General features: G+C 27.9%; 1 protein-coding gene across 1 annotated transcript in view; it reads left to right on the forward strand.

The window, feature by feature from the left end:
* Positions 1–26,309, forward strand: part of LOC107456793 (uncharacterized) — a 122,402-nt gene that overhangs the window by 17,950 nt on the left and 78,143 nt on the right. The window contains exon 2 of the mRNA XM_016074747.4: positions 14,589–14,979. Within this exon, the coding sequence (XP_015930233.1) occupies positions 14,589–14,979 (391 nt within the window). The remainder of the gene's footprint in view (positions 1–14,588; positions 14,980–26,309) is intronic.

A 26,309-nucleotide genomic window follows, 5' to 3' on the forward strand; every position in this document is an offset into this window, starting at 1 on the left:
ATTTATTTAATTAGAGTGATTTTAAGGTAATTGTTATTGTAATAATTACGATAAATCCAGTCTTTTGATCCGTAGCATGTTCCAGTAAAAATAGATTTTGCAGTAAAAAGTGCAGCAGTAGCAGGTACTTTTTACCGTAATTTAATCCGTGATTTTTTTTATAGTGCATAGCTGCTTGGAAATATTACAGACGGCTCAGTTCTCCCAAAATTTGCACAGCATTTCGGAGAAAAAATAATACATTATTGCAGTATTGATTAATAACCCTTACATCCAATAAAACCTTCCTATTGCATCAAATAACAATAATAATAATAAAAATCCCTCAGTCGAAGGTTTGGCAACAGGGCAATATCTCTTATTACGTGATTGATCTTGACATGACCACAATTCTTTTTCTCCACCCTTCCCAGAAGCCATTCCTTTTTCTGTTCCATTTCATTCCATAACATCTTCCTTCCTACGTCAACCCCGAAGTGTGAATAAAGTGACAGCATAAAACGGGTAACAAGAAGTAATTATCCATTTACACTAGACAACACAACAGAAGAAAAAAATTCTTATCTCTTATTTTGAGAGATAGTTATTCTTATTTCCAATCTGGCTCTCTTCTTCTAACTTGTCAGAAGCCTGGCTCCCGCTGAAACTTTTATCTGTTGTTTGTTCGAAATATCAATAAACAGGGGTTGGTGTTATCCGATATTGTTCTTTATTTATGGAACTTAGTTACTTTACGAACAGTTATGTAATGAAATAAGCATTTAGCGAAAAATGTATCTCAGTGAAAGAGTTATTGATTAGAAATTATAAATTAACGAATAATTCGCTATTATGATTAAACAAATTAAATTATGTGTCAACTAATCTATCAGAAGCTGCTTATTGTTATTATCTGTTTGTTCGGAATAATTTATACACAGGGTTTGATGTTTATCGGAGTATTGTTCTTATTTAGATACATTTTTCACCAAAAATTTATGTAATAAAATGTATATTCGACGAAAATGTAACCTAGAGGAGGAATTATTAATAAATTAGTAATTATGAATAAACAAGTAGTCAGAAATTATGAATTCGAAAATACACTCATGGACAAAACAGTTAGCTCATCAAGAAGGAGTCGTCAAAATGAAACGAAATTTTACATACGTATTGACTACTTTGATATAAGTCAATGATTAGAAAATCAAAGAAAAACGATAATCTTTGATTTTCTAATCATTTACTTATATCAAAGTAGTCATTACGTATGTAAAATTTCGTTTCTTTTCGACGACTCCTTCTTGGTGAGCTAACTGTTTTGTCCATGAGTGTATAAATCAGAATTAACTAACTAGTAAGAAGCCGTCTTCCAATATAACTATCATCTCTTGTTTGTTCGAAATATCAGTAAACAGGGGTTGTTTTAAATCGAAATATTATTCTTTATTTATGGCATTTATTCAGTTACTTTTCACTGAAAATTTTTTATGTACATTTAACGAGAAATATATCTTAGAGAAAGAGTATTTAATCAATAATTATAATTGAATGTTATGAACAATTTTGTGAGGTAGTTTGGTTAAAATTGAAAGTTAAATAGTTGAGTTTTTCAATGAATAACAATCAAAGTCTTTACAGAGTCTTTCAAAGTAACTATTGTTAACTGAGATGCATATCAGAAAGAAACGTATCGTTTAGAAAAAAAAAGCGAACCTTTTAATTTTATTAATAATTAATTTTGGTATTATGCATTGCTTTAAAATATTTGTATTGCAATTAAAATTATGAAACAACAAAAGAAAAGAAAACAAAAATTCTTATTTGGAATGAACTTTTCCCCTTCTTGTTATAGAATCTTTTTAGATAAAAACATAAGGGAGAAAAAAGAAGGGAAAAAAAACGAAGCTATTTAAACTTCTTATTTGGAATTAACTTTTCGCCTTGTTGTTATATAATCTTTTAAGATAAAAATATTAAACGTATTTTTAGTGTAACAAAGAATTAAATAAGAATTTGAATAACGGATAGATTTTTATGTAGTAACCAAGTATGTTTTTTTTTCTTTCTTTTTTTGTAAATACTTTTTCTTATGTGGTAAACATATTTGATAAACAAAATTATTAAGAGACAGCTAAATTGTCTAGATCTTATATAGAACAGAACTCATAATTTAAAAAAAAAGGGTAATCGAGCAAAATGACTGCAGTTAAAACTGGAACGTTTATGTCAAAGTGATGAAAAAGTGTGTAATTTGTTTGCAGAAATGTATGTGTGCATTAGTAGTTAGGGCCATGCTCTTCCCTTCGAAAATTTCCTCGCTATGCCTTTGAATAGTTTTACATATTAAAAGTAATAAACCTGTTAAAATTCGTCCGCTTGATCTTCTTAAGCCATATACGTGAGTCTTGTATGAAACTTCTGGAATTAATATTAATTATTAACATTCACGTAGTAACACCACCCATGTTAACTCTTACAGTAATGACAATTATGATTTTTCAATTAGATCTTAAAAACACAGCCACGCCCCATTTCCATGGCACAGTTTATAAACGCGCCCTCCGACATCACAGGTGGCACTACCTTTGTGTGGCCAGTGCAGAGGTGACATAACAATAACAATAAATTAGATTGGCAACATGAGAACGCCCCCCTTTCTAGTTATGCATTTTGGGGACTGTCAAAAACTCGCCAAAACAGCCAGCTTTTTCTTATGATTTGATGGACAAGGAATTCCCCTTTTTAAAAAAAAGTATGAACATCCATTTAGTTCTGTTTCATTTGGCAGTATTAACCGCCTCGACTTATAATGTTATTTTTACAACTGGCATTACGCCTTCGCCTGTCATAAACATTGGCGGCGGAAATAAAATGCCAAGGTATTTTGTCAGTTTTCTTTTCTTGGTGAATTTCTTTTCTTTTTTTTTTTGTCTACCTGTCTGCTTCCACAAAAGATGTCCCATTAGTGATTCAGGCTTTTCGCCTTTTCTTCGGGTTTTGTAGGAGGTGAAGTTAAGAACGGTGGCAGGAGATGAGAAAAAAAAATCTAATGCCAAACTCACGCTTTTTTTTTTTTTAAACTTATTCTTTGTACAAGGTTAGGAAGTAGATTTTGCTTTTAAAATTCAGCGATAACTGCGTACAGAAAATGAATCAGATTTTTTTTTTCTTCCTCTATATATTTTAACAAAAAAATACGAACTTAAATATTGAAAATTGTGGGACATGAATATTTCGAAATAACGGGTTATTCAAACTTGCTTTCTAAGAATCTCCCTTTGACAGCATTTTTAATTTAATTTCAAGTTGCATTTTTCTTATACTTTAGATCAATTCGAAATTTTGAGTAAAAGAAATCAAAGCCTTTTCCCATTTCCTGAAGCAAACATCTGACATTCAAAACAAGCTAAAGAGGAAATTATGTCCACCAAATGAAACTCACCAGTCGAAAGAAAATTTTTGGTTTCTTGAGTTTTGAAATATAGATTTTTAAAAGTTTAGACGTTGACGAAAAAAATCATTAAGTTAAACAGGGTGAGATTTGCAGGGCATGTTCTCCGTTTATGTACAACTAACGTATAACACAAAATTTTCCAACATAAATGGATTGGTAGTAGAGCTAGAGCATGCCGAAAAATGCGATGGCTGGATTCCATTAAGGAAGATTTCACAACAATTAGAAAATTGAATTGGCAAGAACTGGCGAGAATGGAGAAATATTCTGGAGAAAGTCAAAACTTACACCTAGCACTTGTTCCAATGATAATGATGAAACTTCAACGAAAACATTTGGAACTTTGATCGATTTTTCTCAAAACAAGCAATAAAAACTAATTTGGTATAGAAATTATTTTAAGAAATTTCAGAAAATGTATCCAACGCAGAAAAATTATATATTTAAACTGTTCGATGAACATTCGTTGTTTCGTAACAAGTGAAATTGTCGAATAAAAAACGTGTAGACTATTATTTGTTGTCAACACAAAATTTAGTCATAGTTTATTCCAAAAGAAGTTTTGTCCTTTAAATGGAAGTGAGAAGCTTGAAAACGATTAAAAAATGCAACAATAGTCGTTTGTTGAAAAAGGATTCATTTTTCATACTTTAAAATCTGAGTAATTTTTTTAATTTTGTATAAAATTTCTATCATATAAAGACAATATTGTGGTGAAAAGTGTTTTACACCTGAGGATTGCTTTTCCTTCGCCAACTAGAGAAATTGATGTAATATATGAGGAGTAAATGTTTTTTTTTAATCAAACGATAATTCGAAATCAATGGAAAAATTTCACATATGATTCCTCGAACTTAAGAATTTATCGCTATGCAGAGTTTCACCTGAACTTGTGCATTACATTTGAGGCATTTTCCTTGTAAGCTTCAGAGGGAGATATCAGAGGAACTGAAGTGGATTAAAAAGGCGAAAAAGCTTTTTCACTTTCAAAAAACTTGAAATTCTTTTCTACATTTATTCTTAGTTGACTTTAAATATATTTACAACAGAATGAAACCTACTGAAAGGAGGGCAAAAGCTCTTTGGCCCAGGGTCGTGTCTAAATTACCAGAATATGGTAAATTTTACCGTGTTAATTTATGAGGAAACAATTTTTCCACTTCAGTCAAGCGTCTCTCTAAACAATTAAGAAAGTGATGTTTAAAAAAAAAAAATACTGAGAAATGTACAATGTTAAATTTCTTACTTTATGGCCTTCATTTTTTGAGAAAAAAATCCGCACATGTTCTAAATGTTATTAATTTATAGTTTTTCTAATATTAAAAAGCGAAGCCTTTATCTCCTATCTCTTTTCAAAGATATGCTTTAACTTTATCAAAAAAAGTTTGTGAAGAATAAAAGGCATTGAAAGAAATAATAATAAAAAGTTAACCTAAATTCCAAGAGTGTTCGAGACGGTAAAGTCTCTAAAACTAATGATTATATAATATGATTTTATCAGAATAATAATTTTCCTCAGTAATGACTGTATTCATACACAGAGAAAAGAATTCTGATAAAATTACAGTACTGTATGATAATGAAAAACATAATTATGGTATTTTATGCTGTGCTCTAAGGCAGTGTTTCCCAAAGTGTGGTACGCATACCCCCAGAGGTATGGAAACAATTTAGAGGGGGTACGCGCTCTTATGCGAAATATCTTGCAACAAACGAAAATTTCAAAAATTTTTATTTAAAAACAAAGCTAGCCATGAAAATTTGCGATTGCGTATTTTTCTATTCGCTATTTTTTGTAGAGTTAACAGTTAATAATCAGTGGCGTCAACAGCCAGTAGTGATTTTTAACTTTTGTGCAATTTTTTTACAGTAAAAAATATATTCCTTTCTTTTATTAGTGGTACACAGCGTTACGAAAAATTTAGAAAGGGTACACAAAAGTCATAAGTTTGGGAAACACTGCTCTAAGGTATCATAACAAAAACATCGAATTTTACCACACACTATAAATTCACATTTTGTAGTTAATTTCACCAAAATTATTACCAAAGCGTTTAGGTAAAAATTATCGAGATTTTGGGTGTTCCCATTGAGCGAAAATCACCGTAAATTTCACCAAATTCTGGTAGTTTCGACCAATTTTTTCTCTGCGTACGTGTTCAGAATGTAAAAAATGTTTTTAATTAATTTTGTTTTTAGGAAATTAAAAGCAGGAAATTTTTATTACATTTCTCACTTTTCGATCCAACAAAAAAGTACGGATAAGAATTATTTTTTTTTTATATAGAAGAAGCATAAAAAGTAAACTTATTTGCACTTAGTTTCTAAGGAACACGACACCTACAAATAAAAAAAAAAAGCAAACATATAAAAACATCAAATTATTCGTGAAAGCTAATGAAAAAAATTACACTTAATTGTCTCAACTTCAAAGAAAGGCCGGCATCATAATAAGCCCATTCTGGAAAGCGTATAGTCCATTTATCCATTGAGGCTATGTGACATTGCTTTTAAGTCACGTATGACGTTTGGCATAGTAATTATAAACCAAAAATACAACAAGTCTCCTTATATCTTCTTTATTGTTTTTAAATATTTTTACCCGTTTTTTTAACGTCAGGTACAATGGCTGTAATTAAAACAAAGAAAACATTTTATTTTTGCAACTGCTATTCGGAGTATTTTATCTAATCTTAACGTTTTTGTAGCAGCTACAATCTATATTATTTTGTATATAAAATTTTTACGACAGATTTGGAATTATTATATAGAGACATAAAGGTTTTCAGAAAATTTTAGTTTAATTCATTTTCCCACCTATACTTATCAGACAAACTTCTTAAAAATCAAACCAACTGAATGGTTTAAATACAGTATATTTTGGTTTTATTTACGTGATAATTTTTTATTTATTTATTTTTCAACTGGAAATTTCATGACCATACAAAACGAAAATTTCATCAGAATTTTTTTCTCCGTACCTTTTTACGGAAGTGTACTATAACAAAAAAAAAATTAAAAAGACTAAATATGGGAAAATAATGTAATTTCTAAATTTATCTGTTAATTAATATTATTGTTTTTTTTTATTTGTTTTTTATTGGGAGTGTTAAAGATTATTTTAACTTATAGTGTGGGTGAGGAAGGGGAAGGTTTATCAGAATAGCATATTTTAATTATAATTGAAGAATTTCGCTTAATTAACTAGTTATTTGTGCTTGAACTGTATTTATTTGTATAGTAAGAGAACTAAATAAATCTAACAGTTTGGTAAACTCATGTCACTCAAATTGAAACTACAATTCAGAATCGAAAATATATTTGTAATGAACGCCCACGCAGGAGAAAAGTTCCAGAAATATAAAAAATTTTGCTACACATGCTTTTTTGTTACACATGCTTACACTCTTAAACATTAAAATGTCGGCTTTTAGAGCAACTGTACAATTACGCAAATAGCACATAATATTATGAAACGCATTTCGAGGTAATAAAAATGATCCAGTTATTTAAAACATTGTAAAAAAGATATATAACCATCGTAAGATTAAATTCTATAAAATACAACTATTCAACAGAACATTTGCGAACTCATATTTTTTGAAAGGACAAAGATTAAATTATGAGTATCAATATTAGTTCAGCAATGTTCTTTAGATAATATTTTTTCATAAAAGTAGGACATATATTAAATTTTAATGGAAGTAATGAATCAACACAAACAATTTACAAGAAATCGTAAACTGAACACATAAATATACATTTCTTAGGAACACATTTTATTTCCAAGGTTAAAAGTTAGAAAATTTTATTAAAATAGGGACAGATGAGCCGTATTATGCATCTTTTTAAAGTACGTCTGTAAAAATTTGATTCAACAAATTGCACAAAAAAATAATCATCCTGTTAGAAATATTTGCTGTTGTTCATATCTACGACATTCTAAAATACATAAGTATCGTTTAAAAAGTTATCGGTGATTATATGGAGTCATGATTCGCTATTCAGCTACTGTTTCCAAAACAATTGTTTTTCAGTTGCTCGTCTCCAGAAAGATTTAAAATCATGCAGCTATGAGAGGAAAAGCATGGGCAAAACTACCAGAGTATGGTAAAACCTACCGTGTTTCTGACTCTCTATGGGAACACCAAAATGCTCAGTAATTTTTACTGAAGTGCTTTGGTAAAATTAGCAATAAAATATGGTTTTGTAATATGTGATAGAATTTGGTAAATGCGGTAAAGTTTGGTAATTTTATCACAATGCCTAAGAGCATGGCTTGAAATCAATTTATTCGGCTAAATTTATTTTTCAACTTTGAAATTTTTTTCCAAATATGTGGTGATAGTAACTGTAATTTTGCAAACTAGAATTTCCGGTAAGCCGTTACCATAAGAACAAAAATATTACCAAGTATTAAATACTGTATATTTTGGTTTTATTAACTAAAATTAAGTTTTTTTTACCAGAAATGTAAATACCATATAGTACGGTAAATTTACCAGAATTTTCTTTAAATTTTTCTTTCTTGCAACAATTAAAGATAAAGTAATTATTGATAATTATACAAAATAACGAATGATGATTATCTGACCAAACTCAATTGCTCAAAAAAAAAATTTTTCTATTTTTCTGCTTTACAGCACCTTAAATACATAGGAAATTGTTTAAATAATAATTGTTGTTTTAATGGAACTTTAAATGACTATTAAATTATTCAATAAATTTTCCTTAAAGTAATAAATTTGCAAGAAAGAATTCTTGCTTCTTTCTTTCTTCTTTTTTTCCTTTTTTTTAACTTCGATAACCTTCGACATTTTGCGCAAATTGTACAAATAGTAGTTTACACAGTTAAAAATGATAATTATATGGTTCTATAAATTTATCATAAAAGTAATCATTATTCCAGAAATGTTTAAACTTTAATTATTAATCTCTAGATCATTAAAATTGCATTACGACTTGTTTAAAAGAATATTATTGATGATTATCAAGAATTAAAAATGATGATGACTCAACATATTACTCACAAAAAAAAAATAATCATTCCATCAATGATTAAACTTTAATTATTCACCACTAAATAATTAAAGATATTGAATAAATAAATATATACGATTTTACAGTACTAATAATAATTATTATACAAACCAATAAAAGTAGTCTTTGTATAAAAAAAAAAAATTGTTTTTCAATTGTTCAATTCTGAATCAGTTTTTATGCGCAAGAAATTACTTTTTTTAATGATGATTTTATACGAAATTCGTAATGAATATGAATTAAAAATGTAGACAAATGTAAATTGCCATGTAAGCTACGTTCTAACACAAAATAATTATTCATTCTGTATTCCTTTTGAAATGTTTGAAACCGAACGTACCTGGTGAATTACTTTTATGTCCGCAGTATTTTATAAAATTACCTTCCAAATTTTGATCAACTTACAGTCTATTGCTCTAAGAATAATTTATAACCCAAAATTGCCGAAGTGTATCTCCCATTTCATTAAAAAAAAGTTTAAAAAATAATTACATAAAAATATTAGTAACAGGCTTTTGAACACATATTTTGTATTTCAATTTTAAACATTTATTGTCGAATTAAATACAGAATTTAAGACAATTTTTGAGTAAAAATTATTATGAAAAATGCATTATAAATTACTCAAAATTAGTAAACTTGTTTTATGAATTTTATATATTTCATATGAATGACTGGTCGCGAATATTATTAAATTGCTTTTAACATACACTAGTAAAATTTATTAAACCTTATAGGAATCTCAAACTGTCATTTTTGTTGTAAATAAAAATAATATTGTAGAAATTCTATGGACTGAGATGTGTCTAAATGGAATTTTTTAATATTTTTCACAACTGAAGCGTAATATTAAAATAAATTGAAAATAAAATATATTATTGTTGATAATCATACATTTTATATTGTATCAACAGTTAATACATTAATACCACATACAAATTATCACGTATAGTAAGTATAATTTAAAAATATCTTACTTAACATCAGTTTTTGTTAATGGCTCCTCTTTTGGCGACGATCCTAGCTACGCCAAAAGAAAAATAATATTCTCGCCTCATCTTTTATTTTAATCTCGAGAAATCAGTATTAATCTTCGGTGTTAAACTAAGCCATAATTCTTCTCTGCTAAGTAACAATGGATTTTATTAAATTTTTCAGCAACCTGGCTATTTTCTGAATAATAGAAATGAAGAAGAGAGAGGGAAAAAAAATTAGGTTTTAAATTCTAATGATTCTAAAATTTATGGTCCTAGAATGTTTACGCTTCTCCAGTTTCTGCTTAATGGATACAAATGAATCTTTTGTAGAAAGCGCATTAAAATGAACCCTTAAATGAAATGAAAACTCCATATTTTATGCGGAAAGGGGTAATTTCAATTAGGAAAATAAACGGGAAAATGGATTGTGGCGATGATAAAAACATTCTGTAAAATGCATCATCTTATCAGTGAAAAGCAGGAATAATAAACGATAATAATTTTTCAGTTTAATGTTGGCGAAAGAAAATATTCATCATCCGATTTTTTTTCCTACTACATTATGAATCATCTCAGACACTCTACTTGATTTTCAGAAAATTTCCATCGATTTTTACGGGGCAGATGATTATTTTAAGAACAATTTGTGAAATGAGTTCTGCCCTCAGACACGTTGACGTAAATTTGTATCGTAACGGTAAAACTCTTTATTAGAATTAATTTTTATTCACGGCCTGTTCACAAGTGCTTCGCTAATACTGGCTTAATTTTTTTGATACATACTTTCCTTCTTTATTTTGGGTAAAATCAACTTTATACTAGCAAGATTCGTACGCAACTTGAAAAAAGTGGGGGGGGGGGGAATACTTGCAAATTTAATTTTTTTCGATATCAGTCTCAGGAAGAAATAAATCGTATAAAGCGCACTCACGATTGCTACAAGGTATTTTTCATGAAAATGTTTGATTACGTAATGAAATTTTATATTCTTTTTGTGTCGAAATCGTGGTTAAAACCAGAAAATATTCATAAATTATAAAATTATTCTTTTTATAAATTTTTCAAAATTTGTACAAACTTCGTATGGAAAAATTATACATTTTCTTACTGCTAAGGCCTGTTAAAATGTTACGTGAAAAACTAAAGAGAGGAAAGGGGTTATGATTTGCCTATATTTATTTTTTTGTTTGGCAAGGGGGGGGGGGAGGTGAACAATGCTTTCGTAAAATACAATAATTTCTCTTATTTTAAATTTTTTTTCGATGCATAAAATTTATTTTTAAAAAATGGAATGAAAAATAATAGGAAAGTACTAATTTTGAAATAAAAGTTAAATTTGACGAAAAAAATAAGTCGTACAATTTCTTTTAAGAGTTTTAAAATTGTATAAATATATTAGAAAGTAAATTTTATTTTAAAGTTACATTTTTTAATTGAATTTAATCCTGAAGCTCTTAAAATTTGATTAATAAGCAAAAATCAGGAGAGGCTGTAGCAACTTTCTTGCGTACGCATGGTTCAGGTTTGTAAACAGCTTATTTTTGCTGTGGTTAATACTTGAACAATTCTCTAGCAAAGAATAATTTTATTAATTAAAACATTTTCAAATAGTTTAAAAAATTTTCATTTACCAAGACAAACGTATTTAGCAATCCATTATCTCGTTTTACATTGATGGTAATAAGTAAGAAGCATAACTACTTTTTTTTTTCTTTAAATATAATGTATCTCAATAAAATTTAATAGCTTTTCTATTAAACATTACAAAAGAAAAAGAAAATGCATTTCGAAACTTGTTATATTTCTGTGTTACCTCAATCATTATACATATTAAAGTTTCAAAATTATCTCAAATTATTGTGACGATATTAATTTTGAAATCAATCATGATATTAATTCATTGTGTCTGAGAGTTGCACACTGGAAATTGGGCATTAATATAACAAATCTTTAAAACCATCTCTTTACTGTGTTATATTAACCTGAATTATTCTATTAACCAAATTACAACACGTTCATTCACAGGGATTCGCGATGATTAAATCAGCTGTCAAACTCCAATCGAACACCACTTGTCACAAATTCGAATTCAAAATCCATACGGTGAGATACATTTCACCTGCTGCATTCTAATCGTCTGCAGTTGCATAATTCCCCCTCATAGGTATTGCCATTTGCATGACAAAACTCGAATGCTTGCTGCGCAAGAACCGTATGAGGCCTGGTGGCAGTTTGGAACATTCGAATAGTGGAATGATGCAGCCTCAATTAAAGATTAGGGATTTATGGAAGACTGAGATTTAACGCAGTCGGCACACGTGCGAATTCAAGAAAAGAACAAAAAACTGGTCTATCTCGTTTGGAGTTAGTTTATATGGCAAGAAAGGTGTTAAGTTACGATTTGTTTCTTTTTTTTATTGGAATTAAGTGAACTCTTCTTTATTTTAGAAAGCGATAACTGTATTACTGGATAAAATTTATGCTTTGCCTTATTTAGGGTCGAGAGTACTAAAAAAGAAAAATACAATAAAATGGGAAGTAGAGTTTTTAATCACATCACATGGGTTTGGGTGGGAACATAAACTGGCCTATTGGAAAATGCGTTATGGAGAAACCACCAGTGGTGCATGAAATTTCACTGCTTACGGGCATTAACTCTGCGGGGATTGTTATTTAAACAAAAATACAAGAAATAAATTGATTTATTCATAGACGAATTTAAGCGATAAATTTTATAACTTTATCTAAGCACTCTCTCCTTGCTAATCTTGTGTGTTAGTTTAAACTCATTCACTAACGTTATTTAAACTGATTAAAGAAGAAAAAAAAACTGTTCATTCACTGTCATCTATACTGACAAAAGAATATGTTAAAAATCACCAGAATATGTCAAAATCTACCATGTTTCTGGCTGAATGGGAACATAAAAAGCTCAGTGGTTTTTGCCAAAGAGCTTAATTGATTTTGGTAAATATTAACAATAAAATATAGTTTTATAATGAGTGATAAAATTTGGTAAATGTGATAAAATTTGATAATTTTAAGATGATACCTTACAGCATAGCATAAAAACCATTTATTCGGTTAAATTTACTTTTCTGCTTTGTATTTTTTTACTAAAAGTGCGGCAGCAAGAAGTATAATTTTGAAAAGCGTTTCCATATGAACGGAGAAATTAACAAATGAAAGGTTTAAATAGCGTATGTTTTGGTTTTCATTACCAGAACTATGTTTGTTTGTTTTTACTAGAAATACTATTACCATACAGTACAAAAATTTACCAGAATTTTTTTTCTACTGATATAAACAACAAATTTGATAAATTTGCTTTAAACAACTTCTCTAGATAATCTTTTTTTATCTTAAACTTTTCTCATAACTTTTCTTGATTTTCACAGACAGCAAAAAACGAAAAAAAAAAAATCTTTTCATTTATATAATCGTAAATAAAGTAGATTACACAAAAATTTTTATCTGCTTAAAATTTTGCTCAAAACTTTATTATACAACTTTTTAAGAAAAAAATGCAATGATATTTTAGAATTTTGATAATGAGAACTCAATTTAAAACTTTATTATATTTTTGTTGCCAGGATAACCTGGTTGGCAGGGCGTTGGACATCCGTTCATGACAACAGGAGTATGAATCCAGCCGGCCGAAGACTCCCCGTGTAGTAAATAGTGACTAGTGGGCCTTAAATCTGTCGGGTCTCAAAGTCCTCCATGTTTTCATTAAAAATTATACCTCAGGGGGTGCTGAATTGGAGAATTGATCACTCATGTCAAAAATAGTATCTGTGGATGAAACAATGAATGTATGAAAGAGTCCGTTCTATAAATGAGTGTGACGTGTGGGTGTGGAAGAAGTCGAAATCTTGCCCATAGATGGCGCCCATGAAAAACAAGAACAATCGCGCTCCTTGCCTTTGACATTTTTAGAGAGTGTAAATTTAATTGACGGTATAATTCTTTTAAAAAATGCACAATTTTTAATAAAGTAATAATTACATTTATGATGCAATATTTAATATTATTATTTCATTTCATATTGTAGTTTTTCGTATACATAAATTTTCAATCATCTTTGAATTGCGATGTGCTGTTTTGCTATTGATGATATTTCTTGATATTTCTATGATATTTATATTAGCAATTGGCAATTAATAAAATATTGTACCGTTATTAATACGATATGTAATGCAACTTTATGATGATAAATCATAAGGAACTATCTCGCATATAGCAATGGAAACTATTAATTACAATAAAGTTTCCGGATTGTGAGTTTCAAATTAAAACATGAAATCTGAAATTTTTCGAATATTAAAGAGGATTTAAAAATAAAAGGCCGTTAAATACAATAAAATTGCTTGAAAAAGTATTCCTAATGAAGTTTAGATTTGACGTTTCAGGGTCAATCTATAGACGAAAAAAGAATTACATGTTTGCAGATGTATTTAAAAATGTATTTTAACGTTTTCATCTTCAAAAAAGTAAGCACCAAGTCTTATAAAATAATCAAATTTGAGTTATTTTGATATTTTCCCCCTTTTACTCAAATTTACTTACAAATATTAAAGTTAATTCCTAGGATTTTCAATATTTAACTGTAAAAGTAATACAAATTTTACTATTACAAATAACTTATCTATGACAATTTTTAATGTAACTCTACCATAGTTATACGCTATATCCAGCTTGGAAAAATCACATTGATCGAAAGCAAATACTAGACTAAGTCATAATTATTTTTTATTAAAGCCATAGTAAAATTTGGCTTATTGTGTTTAAAATATGAAGAATTTTCAACTCATTGAAACAAAAATCCAAATACTTTGAATCTTCAAAGCCTGTCATAACCTAAGGCATAAGCTAATAGTTTGAATTGAACGCATATTTTCTTCATTAAAAGTGATAATTTAATCCAATTTAATGCATAAAAATTCTCACTGCAGGAATGTTTGTTTACGTTTGTTACACAATTCGTACGTCACATTTCCCTGGAGAAATATCTCCTTGTTCGGAGAATCCAGATGTAAATCACTATTTTTTTTTAATTATTTAAAAGTTTCATTTAAACAATCTTATGTTTTTGAAAATCTTTCATGCACATTTTTATTTCTATTTTTTTGCAGCAAAACTGGTCGAAAGATCCTCTCAAAGTCCTCTGAGTCCACTGTCTCTAATGTCACCAGGTGGACAGCGATGTCCCACCTCACCAGAACTCACTCCTTCAGATACGGACACCGGTCCTTTGGTGGACGACGAAGTGGACAAGAGGTCCATCAAAATATCAGAGGACAATTTTGATTTGTCTAGCAAAGACAGCGTGGACAGCATGGATCAAATCAAGCCGACGAAGACGAAGCAAGACAGGAAAAAGGACAAAGGTGACAAAGCTCCTCCTATTGTGGGCAAATGCAATTGTGAGGAGCTCAAATCAGTGGAGGCGCACCTGGAGACAAAGGATTTGTGGGAAAAATTCCACGGATTAGGTACTGAAATGATCATCACCAAGTCCGGAAGGTGAGTGGTTTAATTAACTTATTCTCACTGACAAATGGAGAAGCGATTGTTTTGGTCTGAAGCAAATTCTGATTGGCTGATGCATCAGCGATTATAATCTTTCAGATAGAAGATGGAACAGCTTTTGTATTCGCGATATAAATTAATATTGGACATGTTATTCTATTATAGCAATTCGCCGACATAATTGTTATTGTAGTTAGTTGGTATTGGTCATTTTTTAGTCATCAGTCATTTGATAATCTAATTACTGTGTCTTTATAATTAATAGCATTTTTGTATTCATATTCTTTTCATGTAGACAATTATGCAATCAACAAGGAGGGTACTGAAAGAGTCTCTTGCCTATGACAGTGTATTTTTAAGAATAGATAGTGCAAATTTACAATACTCTGTTAAAAATTTTAGAGTGAGTTTAACCATAATACCGTTCAAATTTTGTGCAGTTTGAACCATATTATTGTACTTTTTAAACCTGATTACACTATACTATGGTTCAACTTAATTGAACCATCGACTTTAATTTTTTTTAGGGTTAGTTGTTAATTGCTATTTTTTTCGTAATCAGTGGTTAAATAGAGTAATCACTTTATCTTTATAATTAATAATAGCTTTTTTTATGATAGGTTTATGAACATTACATGCTGTCAAAAAGTACAGTACTCAGTCTCTTGCGAACTATGATGCATTTTTAAGACATATAGTTTCTAGTACAAATTAACTGATCATCAGCTGTTACCACATTTACCAAATGTATTCACTTATTATAAAACCATATTTTATTGTTAATTTTACCAAGAAAATTACCGAAGTGTTTCGGCAAAAATTACTAAACTTTCTTATGTTTCCCTTCAGCCAGGAGCACGGAAAATTCTACCATATTCTAGTAGTTTGACCAAACGTTTTTTTTTTTTTTTGTCAATGTATTAAATATATGACATATCTTTAGATTTTCGAAAACTTAGTAGCTACTGTGTATTCGGATTTTGTTAATAATTTATTGTGTATTCAAATTTTGCATCCATTTATATTACTTTTTAAAAGAATTGTCGCAATATGTGTCGCGTAATTTCTTCATCAAAAATCATGCCACGAAATTTTTAGCTTTTAAAAGCTTTTATTTATTCCCAGCCTAATTCGTTTTTTTTTTTTTTTTTTTCTTTTTTTTTTTTTTTTTTTTTGCTGATTTGTAGATTCGTTTTGATTCTTCTCGCGTTATATTCACCTTACATTTTTGATGCTTTTAAACGCTGTTAAAAGTTTTAAAGTATGCTGAACCATAACATCGTTACAATTTCTTGCAACCTTAATAGGGTGCTTAATAGAGTGAATCTTAGTTATTAAACTACGTTACATGATATTATGTTTCAACATGAACGAAGATATGGTTCAATTTAACATCTCACGATTAACATTAAAATATGATTTTGTAATATGAGATAAAATTTAGTAAGTGTTTTAAAATTTGGTAATTTTATCATGATACCCTAGAGAATGAGATAAAAATCATTTATTCGGTTAAATTTACTTTTCAATTTCGTATTTTTATATTAAATATGTGGTAATAATAACTATAATTTCGAAAAGAAAAACTTCGGATGAGCCATTACCATACGAACGAAAACGTCATCAAATAATAAATATTGTATATTTTGGTTTTATTAAAATTTCGTATTTTTTACTAAATGTATGGTAAAAATTATGTATTTTTTATTAATTTTAATCAAGTAATAAGAACTATTATTTTGAAAACCAGAATTTCAGGTAAACCGTAACCATATGAACAGAAAATTTATCAAACGAATGGTTTAAATATCATATATTTTATTTTTATTGCCGAAATTGCGTTTTTTTTTTATTAGAAATACCATTACCATACAAGTACTGCAGTTTCACCAGAATTTTTTTCGGAAAAAGTCATCGCAACAACTAATCGTTTAGACATTTAATCATTTAGACATAATATTTTAAAAATACATAACATTATATAAAAATATCAAGAACTTTACCAAATATGTTTTTTAAAAAAAGTTGAATATTATACATATTTTCATTATATAACGCATAACTAAATTTCGTGAATGAACTTATCAATAATTTCTCGTTTCGCACATTATAAATTTTTGTAGAAACTGAATCATACTTAAAATACCAGTGCAATCAATCATATTATTTAAATTTTTATAGAAAAATAATAAACAAGATAAATCTCTACAGCATTCTAATGATGAAACTTTAAAAAATATTTTGAAATGCAGGCATGAGGATAATGATTAGTTTTTTTTAAAATACAGAAAGCGTAGAAAATTATTTTGGTCTATTTTATTGGATATTATCTATAGAAAATGAAAGAAAGTTTGATAATGTTTTTTTTTTTTTTTTTTTTTTTTTGCTAAAATAACTGAGAAAAAGAGAAGGGGCAACTTTTGTTTATAAGTTCGAATTATAATGTCAATTTTAGTTAAATAGAATCTCTATTTTTCTCAAACCAAAAATTATATTTTCGTCATTGAATCACGAATTTCGTTATTAAATGTAAATTTTAAATCCAACGCGTAATTAATAACACGAAAATATATAGCTAAGCGAAGCCATCAACTATGCAAAGTGTTCTGTAATCATCACCTTTGATATTTATTTAAAAGATATTTATCAATACACATTAAAGATCACAAAATATTATTTAAGCTAGGAAAAAAACGCTTTCGTACTTTAACGAATCTTTACTGAGCAAATCTTTACTGATTTCTGAAAACATCAAATACCATTTAATTGCCGAAGGTTACGGAGAGAAATGAGAAGATGATTGTTCGAAGCCCTTTAACTTTAAATAAAACTATAAAACTAGTTTTCATGTTTCCGTTCCGCCTTCCTCACTAGTAGATTAGCAGATTTCTAAAGCGTTTATTTTTCTCTCTCGCTAATGTTAACTAACGACTTCTAACGCGACAATGTCCTCTCTTCATTTCCCCCTTTGAAAGTAAAGTATATTTAAGGTAGTCGATTATAGAACACCATGTAAAGCATTTTATTAAAAACAATGAAATAAATTTTAAAAAATCAAATCCGATAATTTGTTTTTTATTATTGTTATTATAGACAAATTCTAAAATATATTATGTCTGCACGGAGAAAAAATTCTGGTAAAATTACCGTATTAAATGGTGATGGTATTTCCAGTTTTTTTTTTTTTTTTTTTTTTTAAATAAATAAAATTTAAAAAAAAAAAAAAAAAAAAAAAAAAAACACCTGCCAATGAAAACCTAAATATACGGTATTTAAACTATTCTTTTGGTTTAAATATCTAAACCATCATTTTCCGTTCCTATAATAATGATTTACCAGAATTTCTGGTTTCCAAAATTATAGTTTTTATTACCTCACCTTTACAAAAATACAAAGATTAAAAGTAAATTTAACCCAATAAATAGTTTTTATGCCCTGCTCTAAGGTATCATGATTTAATTACCAAATTTTACCGCATTCACCAAATTTTATCACACACTATTAAACTATATTTAATTGTTAATTTTACGAAAATCATTACCAAAGAATTCAGTAAAAGTTACCGAACTTTTTTTATGTTACAATAGAATCAGAAACTCAGTAAATTTACCATATTCTGGTAGTTTTAACCATAATTGCTTTCACTATGTGGGAGGGAACATTTAATTTTTTTTTGTCTTAGTGTTTAGTTTAATTGTAAATTCCTTTATCGTTATTTTATGTTTCCGATAAATAGAATATATTTTAAGTAATAAATAATTCTCAGATTGTTTAAAGTTATTCTCTTTTTCCGTAAAAATTTTTTAAGAACATTTCGAATTAAAAAGAACAAAAAAAATAAATGAACTGAAGGTTTTGACCCGTTCAAGTTCCATTGACTTCCTAAGAAGCTAAAAAAAGATGGATTATTCTTTTTTGGGAAGAAAATTATATGTTCGATCATTCTGTGAAGAATTCGAACACTTTAGGGGGATCCTCAACTCCACCTCTCACACTACCAACCCAACAATCACCATTTCTCGCGGCATTTCATTACCCTTAAGTGCAAAAAAAGAAGAAGAAAAAATAGAGAAAGTGCAAATTTGCAACTTCACGGGACTCATGAGACTATTAATTTACCTTAGTTATAACCTTAAATTGCAATACCGTTGCAAGAAATACCTTAATTACAGCAAGTACAATGGATGTTATAAAAATCTAATTTATTTCTCACGTAGAGTATTTTTTAACAGCTGTTTGTTTTTTGATGGAATAAGTGTTATAAAATTTAATAATAAATTATGCGTGTGAAAATGGTGTAATAGCTCTTTTTTTTTTTTTTTTTTTTTTTTTTTTTTCATTTTAAGGAAAAACTACGGAAATTTAACAGGTGCCATTTTCTACCTTCAATACTCTACAGATAATTTCAAAGGGTATTGCCACTCCAGAATGTTCTGAAAATGAAAAAAAAAAGAAAAAGAGAGAGAACTTTTTTAAATTTATAATTATTCTTCAAAGAAGAATACTATTATATAATATTTTACGATAAAAATGGACTTTATGGAGAAAATGATTTTTACGGTAAAATAGATATTATGGATAATGCACCCAAAGTAGTGCCGATACTTTAAACAGTAATATGATCGAAATGTTTTACAATGTGCTAAACAGTCTTTTTTTCTTTTCTTTTTTTTTTTTCAACGCTTAACTGATTGTCACATCAAACTTCTTTAAATAAAAAATGCCTAAACTTTTTATTATATTTAGCAATATGTGATAATATTTGGAGGAAATTAAATATGTATCAATATTTGGTTCCTTAGATTAAGTTTTCGATTTTATTGAGATCACATTTAAGCCTATAATCCTTTAGTTCTGTTACCATTGCAATTTCATCCAATGATTTGTTTTGAGTTCAAATTTAATGCTTGAAATTCGCAGGAAGTTTTTGCTTTACAAATTATTTATTCGCAATATCGAGAAAAGTTAATTCTTAATATTGCTTTACAATTCTGAATTGTTATTTTGATTCCGTTTAAATTGCATCTGTTTATAGGACAAAGTTTTATAGAAAAGGTATTAAAAAGTAAATACAGCTAGTTTACCGTTTAATAATTGCAAAATGGCAATTAAATATCAATCTTTGATTCTAAATTTAAAAATTATTTGTTTTAAATTTTTATCAAAACTAAATCTTTATTCCGGGTACACCTTTTTCGACTAACGGCCCTGACTATCCTATTTTATGATGAACAGATAATCAACCCTCCAATTTAATATATTTACTTTGCACTGTTAATGCATTGCGTTTGTGAAGGCAAGTCACTTTCCTCAAAATTAAATAATATTTAAAGACGCCAAAAGTTTTTCTTTTACTTAAATACTTATAACACTTATTACTTATTTTCAATATCTATACTTGTAAAATTCAATATCTATACTTATAGTTTCTCATGGGTCATTGTTTGATTGTCGTAAAAATTTGGCGTTTCTTTAGCTTCTTTTGTAGTAAAAATGTTATCATTATTATTACTTTTTTTTGGCTCTGGTTTGATACAAAAATTAAAATGGTAATTTTACTAAAAATTGAAAAAATATTAACATTAAAATAATTATTACTGTATTTAAAATTAATATTTTTAACTTGTATTTTTGGTAAATTTGTTTCTATACGAAAATTTCGTTAATCAAATCGGTTTACTTTTTGGGGTAAAGATTTTATCATCATTATCATCATTATCATTTTATTATCATATTAAAATTATCATTAATATTATCATTTAAATTATCACAAAGATAATAATTCAGCCAGAATTTACCGAAAAGTCACCTAGTGAAACAATAAAACACATCGAGTAGCCGCTTTTATTTATAAAATTTCATTTTTAAAATTTTAGTTTTCACTAACAAACAAAATTTAAAAATAGCAAAAAAATAATATTATGGAAAGAAAAAATCAATATATTTAAAAGAATATTAATTTATTATAATTGGATACTTGCAAGTCGAAAAGAAGTGAAGTGAGTATGCCTAAGTGCCTAACCATGTGATTTAAATCAGATTTAATTAGATACTGTAATCAACGTCACGCGTGACTGTCGAACCTGATTGGCTTCTGAATCGACAAATGCCAGGATTTACCTACGATGACGTAACTTGCAGGCATACAATTTTATTAATTTTTTACTGATGACAATCAAGGAAATCTTGATTTTTATTTGAGAAAACTGGTTCATACCACATGATTTTATTGCGGATAGTTGGTTGTTTATTTCATCATTTCATTTGGTAATTGGTTTCATAAAATGATATATGTATTTAGACGCAAACAAGATTAGTAAAATACGTTTATGAATTAATTTGTTTTGTAAGTTATATTTATTTGGAAATAAGACAAGATATATTTATCTAATAAAAGGATTTATAAGATACTTTTATTTGATAATAGGACTCGTGAGATATATTGATAAATAAATTCAGAGAACAAATTTATTTGATAATAGTATTCGGTAAGATATATGCTTGAGTAAATATATTCTAAGAATAATCTTGTATGATTCCTATAAAAAAAATACATAAATGATTTGTATTTGGTTATCAGATTAATTAGAATATTAAAAATTATTATTAGAAATTAATTACTTCATTAGAAATTAATTATTTCATTAGAAATTAATTATTTCATTAGAAATTAATTACTTCATCTCGATATTCGGATTTTAAAGATATATTTGCTTGACAAAATTCTTTTTCTTTTCCTTCAGTTTGAAAATATTTTCAATTAAAATTAAGCTCTAAATTAGAATTCTCAATACAAAAATGGAAAAAAAAGGGAAAAGTCACGTTTTATTCGCAATCATATCAAATATGCAACATTTAGAAAACACGCGATGCACATTAATTTTTGAAGTCATAGCTTAAACACAGACATAAATCAAAATATTTTTTAACTTTGTTTTGAATTCTAGAATAACATCTACAAAACTATTTTTCTTAAAAAAGTAAATGAAAAATGATTTCAACACATTATTTTTTTTTAAATAATTGGATATATAGATAGTTTCAGCGAAATGTAATCAAAAGTCATTTATAATGATTTGTTTTGTTTCACTTTCCACATTCATAAAAATAGTTTTTTTTTCGTGTTTAATACTTCCAAGTACATATTCTAAAATTTTTTTATATTCTATGAATGTAGTTAAACAATAAAACGGGCAAGTAAATATAAAGAGGTACAATAATGTTTCCTTAACGTTCGTTTTTATTTATTTATTTTTAAGTATACATCAAAGTAACCTATTGAAATATTCAACAATAGATAAACACTAAACATTTCCAAGAAGTAATTCATTATTTTCATATTTTCTTTCAAAAAGCATTTAAATTTTATCTTCTGCGAAATAATAATCAAAAGTGTCTTACTTTTTTAGTAATCTTCAACAATTTATTGTTTCATAATTCTAGAAATGGATAAAAAGGAATTTAGTTACCGATATTAAAAAAAATATTCCATTATTTATTTATTTATAAAAAAAACTATTGTCGTACTCTTTGAAAGAAAGCATCTAACAATAGATAATCACTAAAAAATTCTAAGAAGTTTTTAGAAATGTTCGTCTTTCTCTAAGTACATTTAATACTTTCTTTATGAAATCATCAAATATTTTTTGGCTTTTTTATTATTGTTTACGAACAATTTATTGTTTTATAACTCAAAAATTAAAAATTTAAGAAAAAACTGAGTTGAATCAAATGAATTTAGTTAGCGAGAAGAAAAAAAACACCTTTCAATTTTAGTTACATGTAAACTACAGTCGGCTATACTTAATGAGTATTTTAAAGAATTTATTATGTACATATTCGTAAGATCTCATTTAGTTTTAGGGTTGTCTGATTTTACACAATTTCGGAAAATATCTCCTACTGAATTATTCAATGAAGATTATTTTTCTCTTCGGTGGTTATTTCATGCAACTACTTGGTTTAATTATGAAATTAATGCTATTATTTAAATGAAGCTCAAAAAAATAATGTGATATCTATAAGATGACTTGAAGGTGCGCGTGAGGCGAAATTTATTTGTTGCATAGCAGTAATCATAATTCCATCTGTCTTTTAACAGAGATTTATCAAAGTTTCAAATTGTTTTCTGCTGCTTCGTGTTTTTAAAGAACGTCACTTGGAATAAATAATATGAAATCAGTAATTAAAATAAGATTTATTTCCAGGCATTCATAAAAGCTACTCCTGACTTAGCTTAGTAAATATTTTAGGAGATTTACTATATAAACACGCAATTTCTTGTTTAATTTAAGTATCGTTTGTTATTAAGAATGGGGGGGGGGGGACTTGTTATAAAATATGAATTATTCCAATAAGATTATTTTTTTCTTTGTTGGTCATATCATATAGTTATTAGCTTTGATTATAAAAATGTCTTTATTTTTAAATGAAGCGAGAAAAATAAAGCGATATGTATGACTTACAGCTCGCACGTGCCAGAAATAAATAAACAAATTTATCACTATATTTTTCTTTCTTGAATAAAAGCAAATTTTGAAATTCATTTTAAATCACTTAATGCTAGTAATCTCACTTTTCCTTAGAAACTTCTAGAAACAGATGCGAAAAAAATTTAGGATACCCTTTTAAATTTTTTTGCTGTATCATAAAGAATAATTTAAGACACGCGTCAGACAAATTTTTTTGTTGTGAAGCAGCAATCAAAAGTCTGTTTGCTTTTTAATAACGATTTAACAATATTTCAAGCAGTTTTTTACTGCTTCATGTTTTTAAAGAACCTAAAATAGAATAATATGAACTCAGTAACCGAGATAGGATGTTTCTTTAAATTTCTGGAATTCGTAAAAACTACAGCCGGCATTGCTTTGTAAATACTTCGGGAGATTTACTGTGTGCACGCGCAAGCTCTTATTTCAATTTTACTATCGTCTGATATTAACAATGGCGGGAAAACGCTTCTAATAAAATATGACTTGTTCCATAAGTGATTGTTTTCTTTTTTAGTGGTAATTTCATACCGTTATTCGCATTTGATTATGAACTAAACTAGTGTCATTATTTAAATGAAACGCGAAAGGAAAATGCATTTTTAAGATGACATCTAGCTCGTGGCAGAATTAAGCAGACGATTTCATTTCAATTTTTCTTATTTTTGAATGGAGCCAACTTTTTAAACTCTGTTTTTTTATTTTAAATTGTTTCCTTTTCTCTGTTTAAGTGACAGAACAAAGTTGTTACGCATTTCGTTTTTCTTTTGAAAAACAATGGTGTTATTTTGCAAGTCGTATATTGTAAAAATAAGAACAAAAAAAAGCTATTTTTCACAGTCTAACTGAAAAAGAATATTTGAACGACTTAAGTTAACTGCGACTTTCAAAATGGGTCGTAAAACCACTGCTAACAGTCTCTATGAAACAGTTTGTGCACTTGAAATGTTTTTACAAACAAACAGGAACAATAGAATTACTCGCTTGAAGAAATAAAGAACTCGCTACCGAGATTTGTTTAACCTTTTTAGGCGTATTTTGAGCATTTTAAGACAAAGTCGTATGTAAGTGAATTTTGTGCATTTAAGTTACTTTTCAAAAACTAAACTAAATTTTCTAATCTTTTTAAATTGCATTGGAGTTTTGGAGAAGTGTTTACGTGAACTAGTACAGATATTTAGCATGTTTTAGTAACTGTTCAAATTTCTCGGGAAATGGTTGATTGAAGTTGATTTTCTTTCAATTAAGAAGGCTTTTTTTCCACGAGACTGATCTGAAAATTATAAAAATACAATTATAAAACCAGATACTAAAGTTTCTACCGTTTACGTAGATATACTTTAGTTTCTTGTATAGTTGTTAAAATTGTCTTTATTTATTGTGTAATTTGTGTTGTAAGCATTTTTCATCTTCATTCAAATACAAGCTTCACAAATGATCTTGGTAGTGGTCATGTCCTGAAGATATTTTTATCTATATATCTAACTTTTCACTTGTACAACTCATTTTAATTACATTTATTTTTGCACTTAAGCATCAGTTTCAGAATTTTTTATTTTACAAACTCTAAACTTATACACATGAAATGATTTACACGAATGGCTTTTAAAAATGCCACAATCCTTGTTTGTTACGCGAATCCAATACTTTTAGTTGAGAATTTCGCATCGTGTTGAGAATTCCGAAATCGCAGTACTCTGCGTGCGCATCTCTCTGCCTTTGATATAATTTGAATTTTTTTTTCCTCATAATTCTTTGAATCGCCCCTTATTTCAAATCCAAAATTTTTAAATAAAGATAACTTTTGTGACATGAGGGAAGGGGGGGCGTCATCATGACGTCACAAATCGGGGAAAGAAATAACAATTAAAAATGAAAAGACAAGTGCTTTTTTTTAAAATTTAATGTAAAATCACAGATAAGTCTGTTTTTAAAGAAGAGATTAGAAAGAGAATATTAGAATTAGAAAGAGTTAGAAAATATATAGCATCCATTATGTAACAATTTACCTAACACGTTTCTTGTAGAAAATGAGAATTAAACACAGAGATGGCAACTACGTGACAGGCGTGAAAATGAAACGCATACCAAAAAATTAGAAAATAAAAATTACTTGCTTACTATATACACAAGCAGAAGGCATCGGCACTAAAAAAAAATTAAATAAATAAACAAAAATCAGTTCACATTAATTTTGGCACTATGGTAAAATCCCATTTGTCTTTCCTAATTTAAAGTTTTTTTTTTCTTTACTTCATTACTTAAAAAATGCCATCAAGCTACAAGCTATAAAACAAATTAAAAATTAACAATAGATGTACAGCATATAATAAATTTTGAGCGAACCTTTTTAACCTTTTAACGCAAGAAGAAATTGATAATAAAAACTGGAATAGTGAACAAAGCGTAAAAAGTATGTCTTTAAATTTTTCTTAAATGTAAAAATATCATTTTAGTTCGATCAAAAATCAATGTCATAACAATTTAAAGTCCATTGCGTGAGTGTCAACTTTAAAATTATGTAAATCTATTTTTAATATCAATAAACCGTGCATTATTTAGATTCTGAAAATTTGAATATCGCTTAACGAGTTGGCGGCCATTGCAATTTAAACCTTTCCAAACAATAAATATTCTCCTAAATTTCAATTTCGAAACCTAGTGATTTAAATCAATTTAAATCTCCGGGTTGGAAGCACACATCATTCATAATGTCCAAGTTGGACGGTGTTGTGCAGTGCATTTGCATATCGCCCTACCGCTATGCGATTTTACATGGCTGATATGCATTTCGCTCGCATATCAAAGAGATGACAGCTGGGCAAAAGATAGCTG

This window comes from Parasteatoda tepidariorum, chromosome 1, assembly GCF_982258835.1.
Source record: "Parasteatoda tepidariorum strain Cologne lab strain chromosome 1, Ptep-v5.0, whole genome shotgun sequence".
NCBI lineage: Eukaryota > Metazoa > Arthropoda > Arachnida > Araneae > Theridiidae > Parasteatoda > Parasteatoda tepidariorum.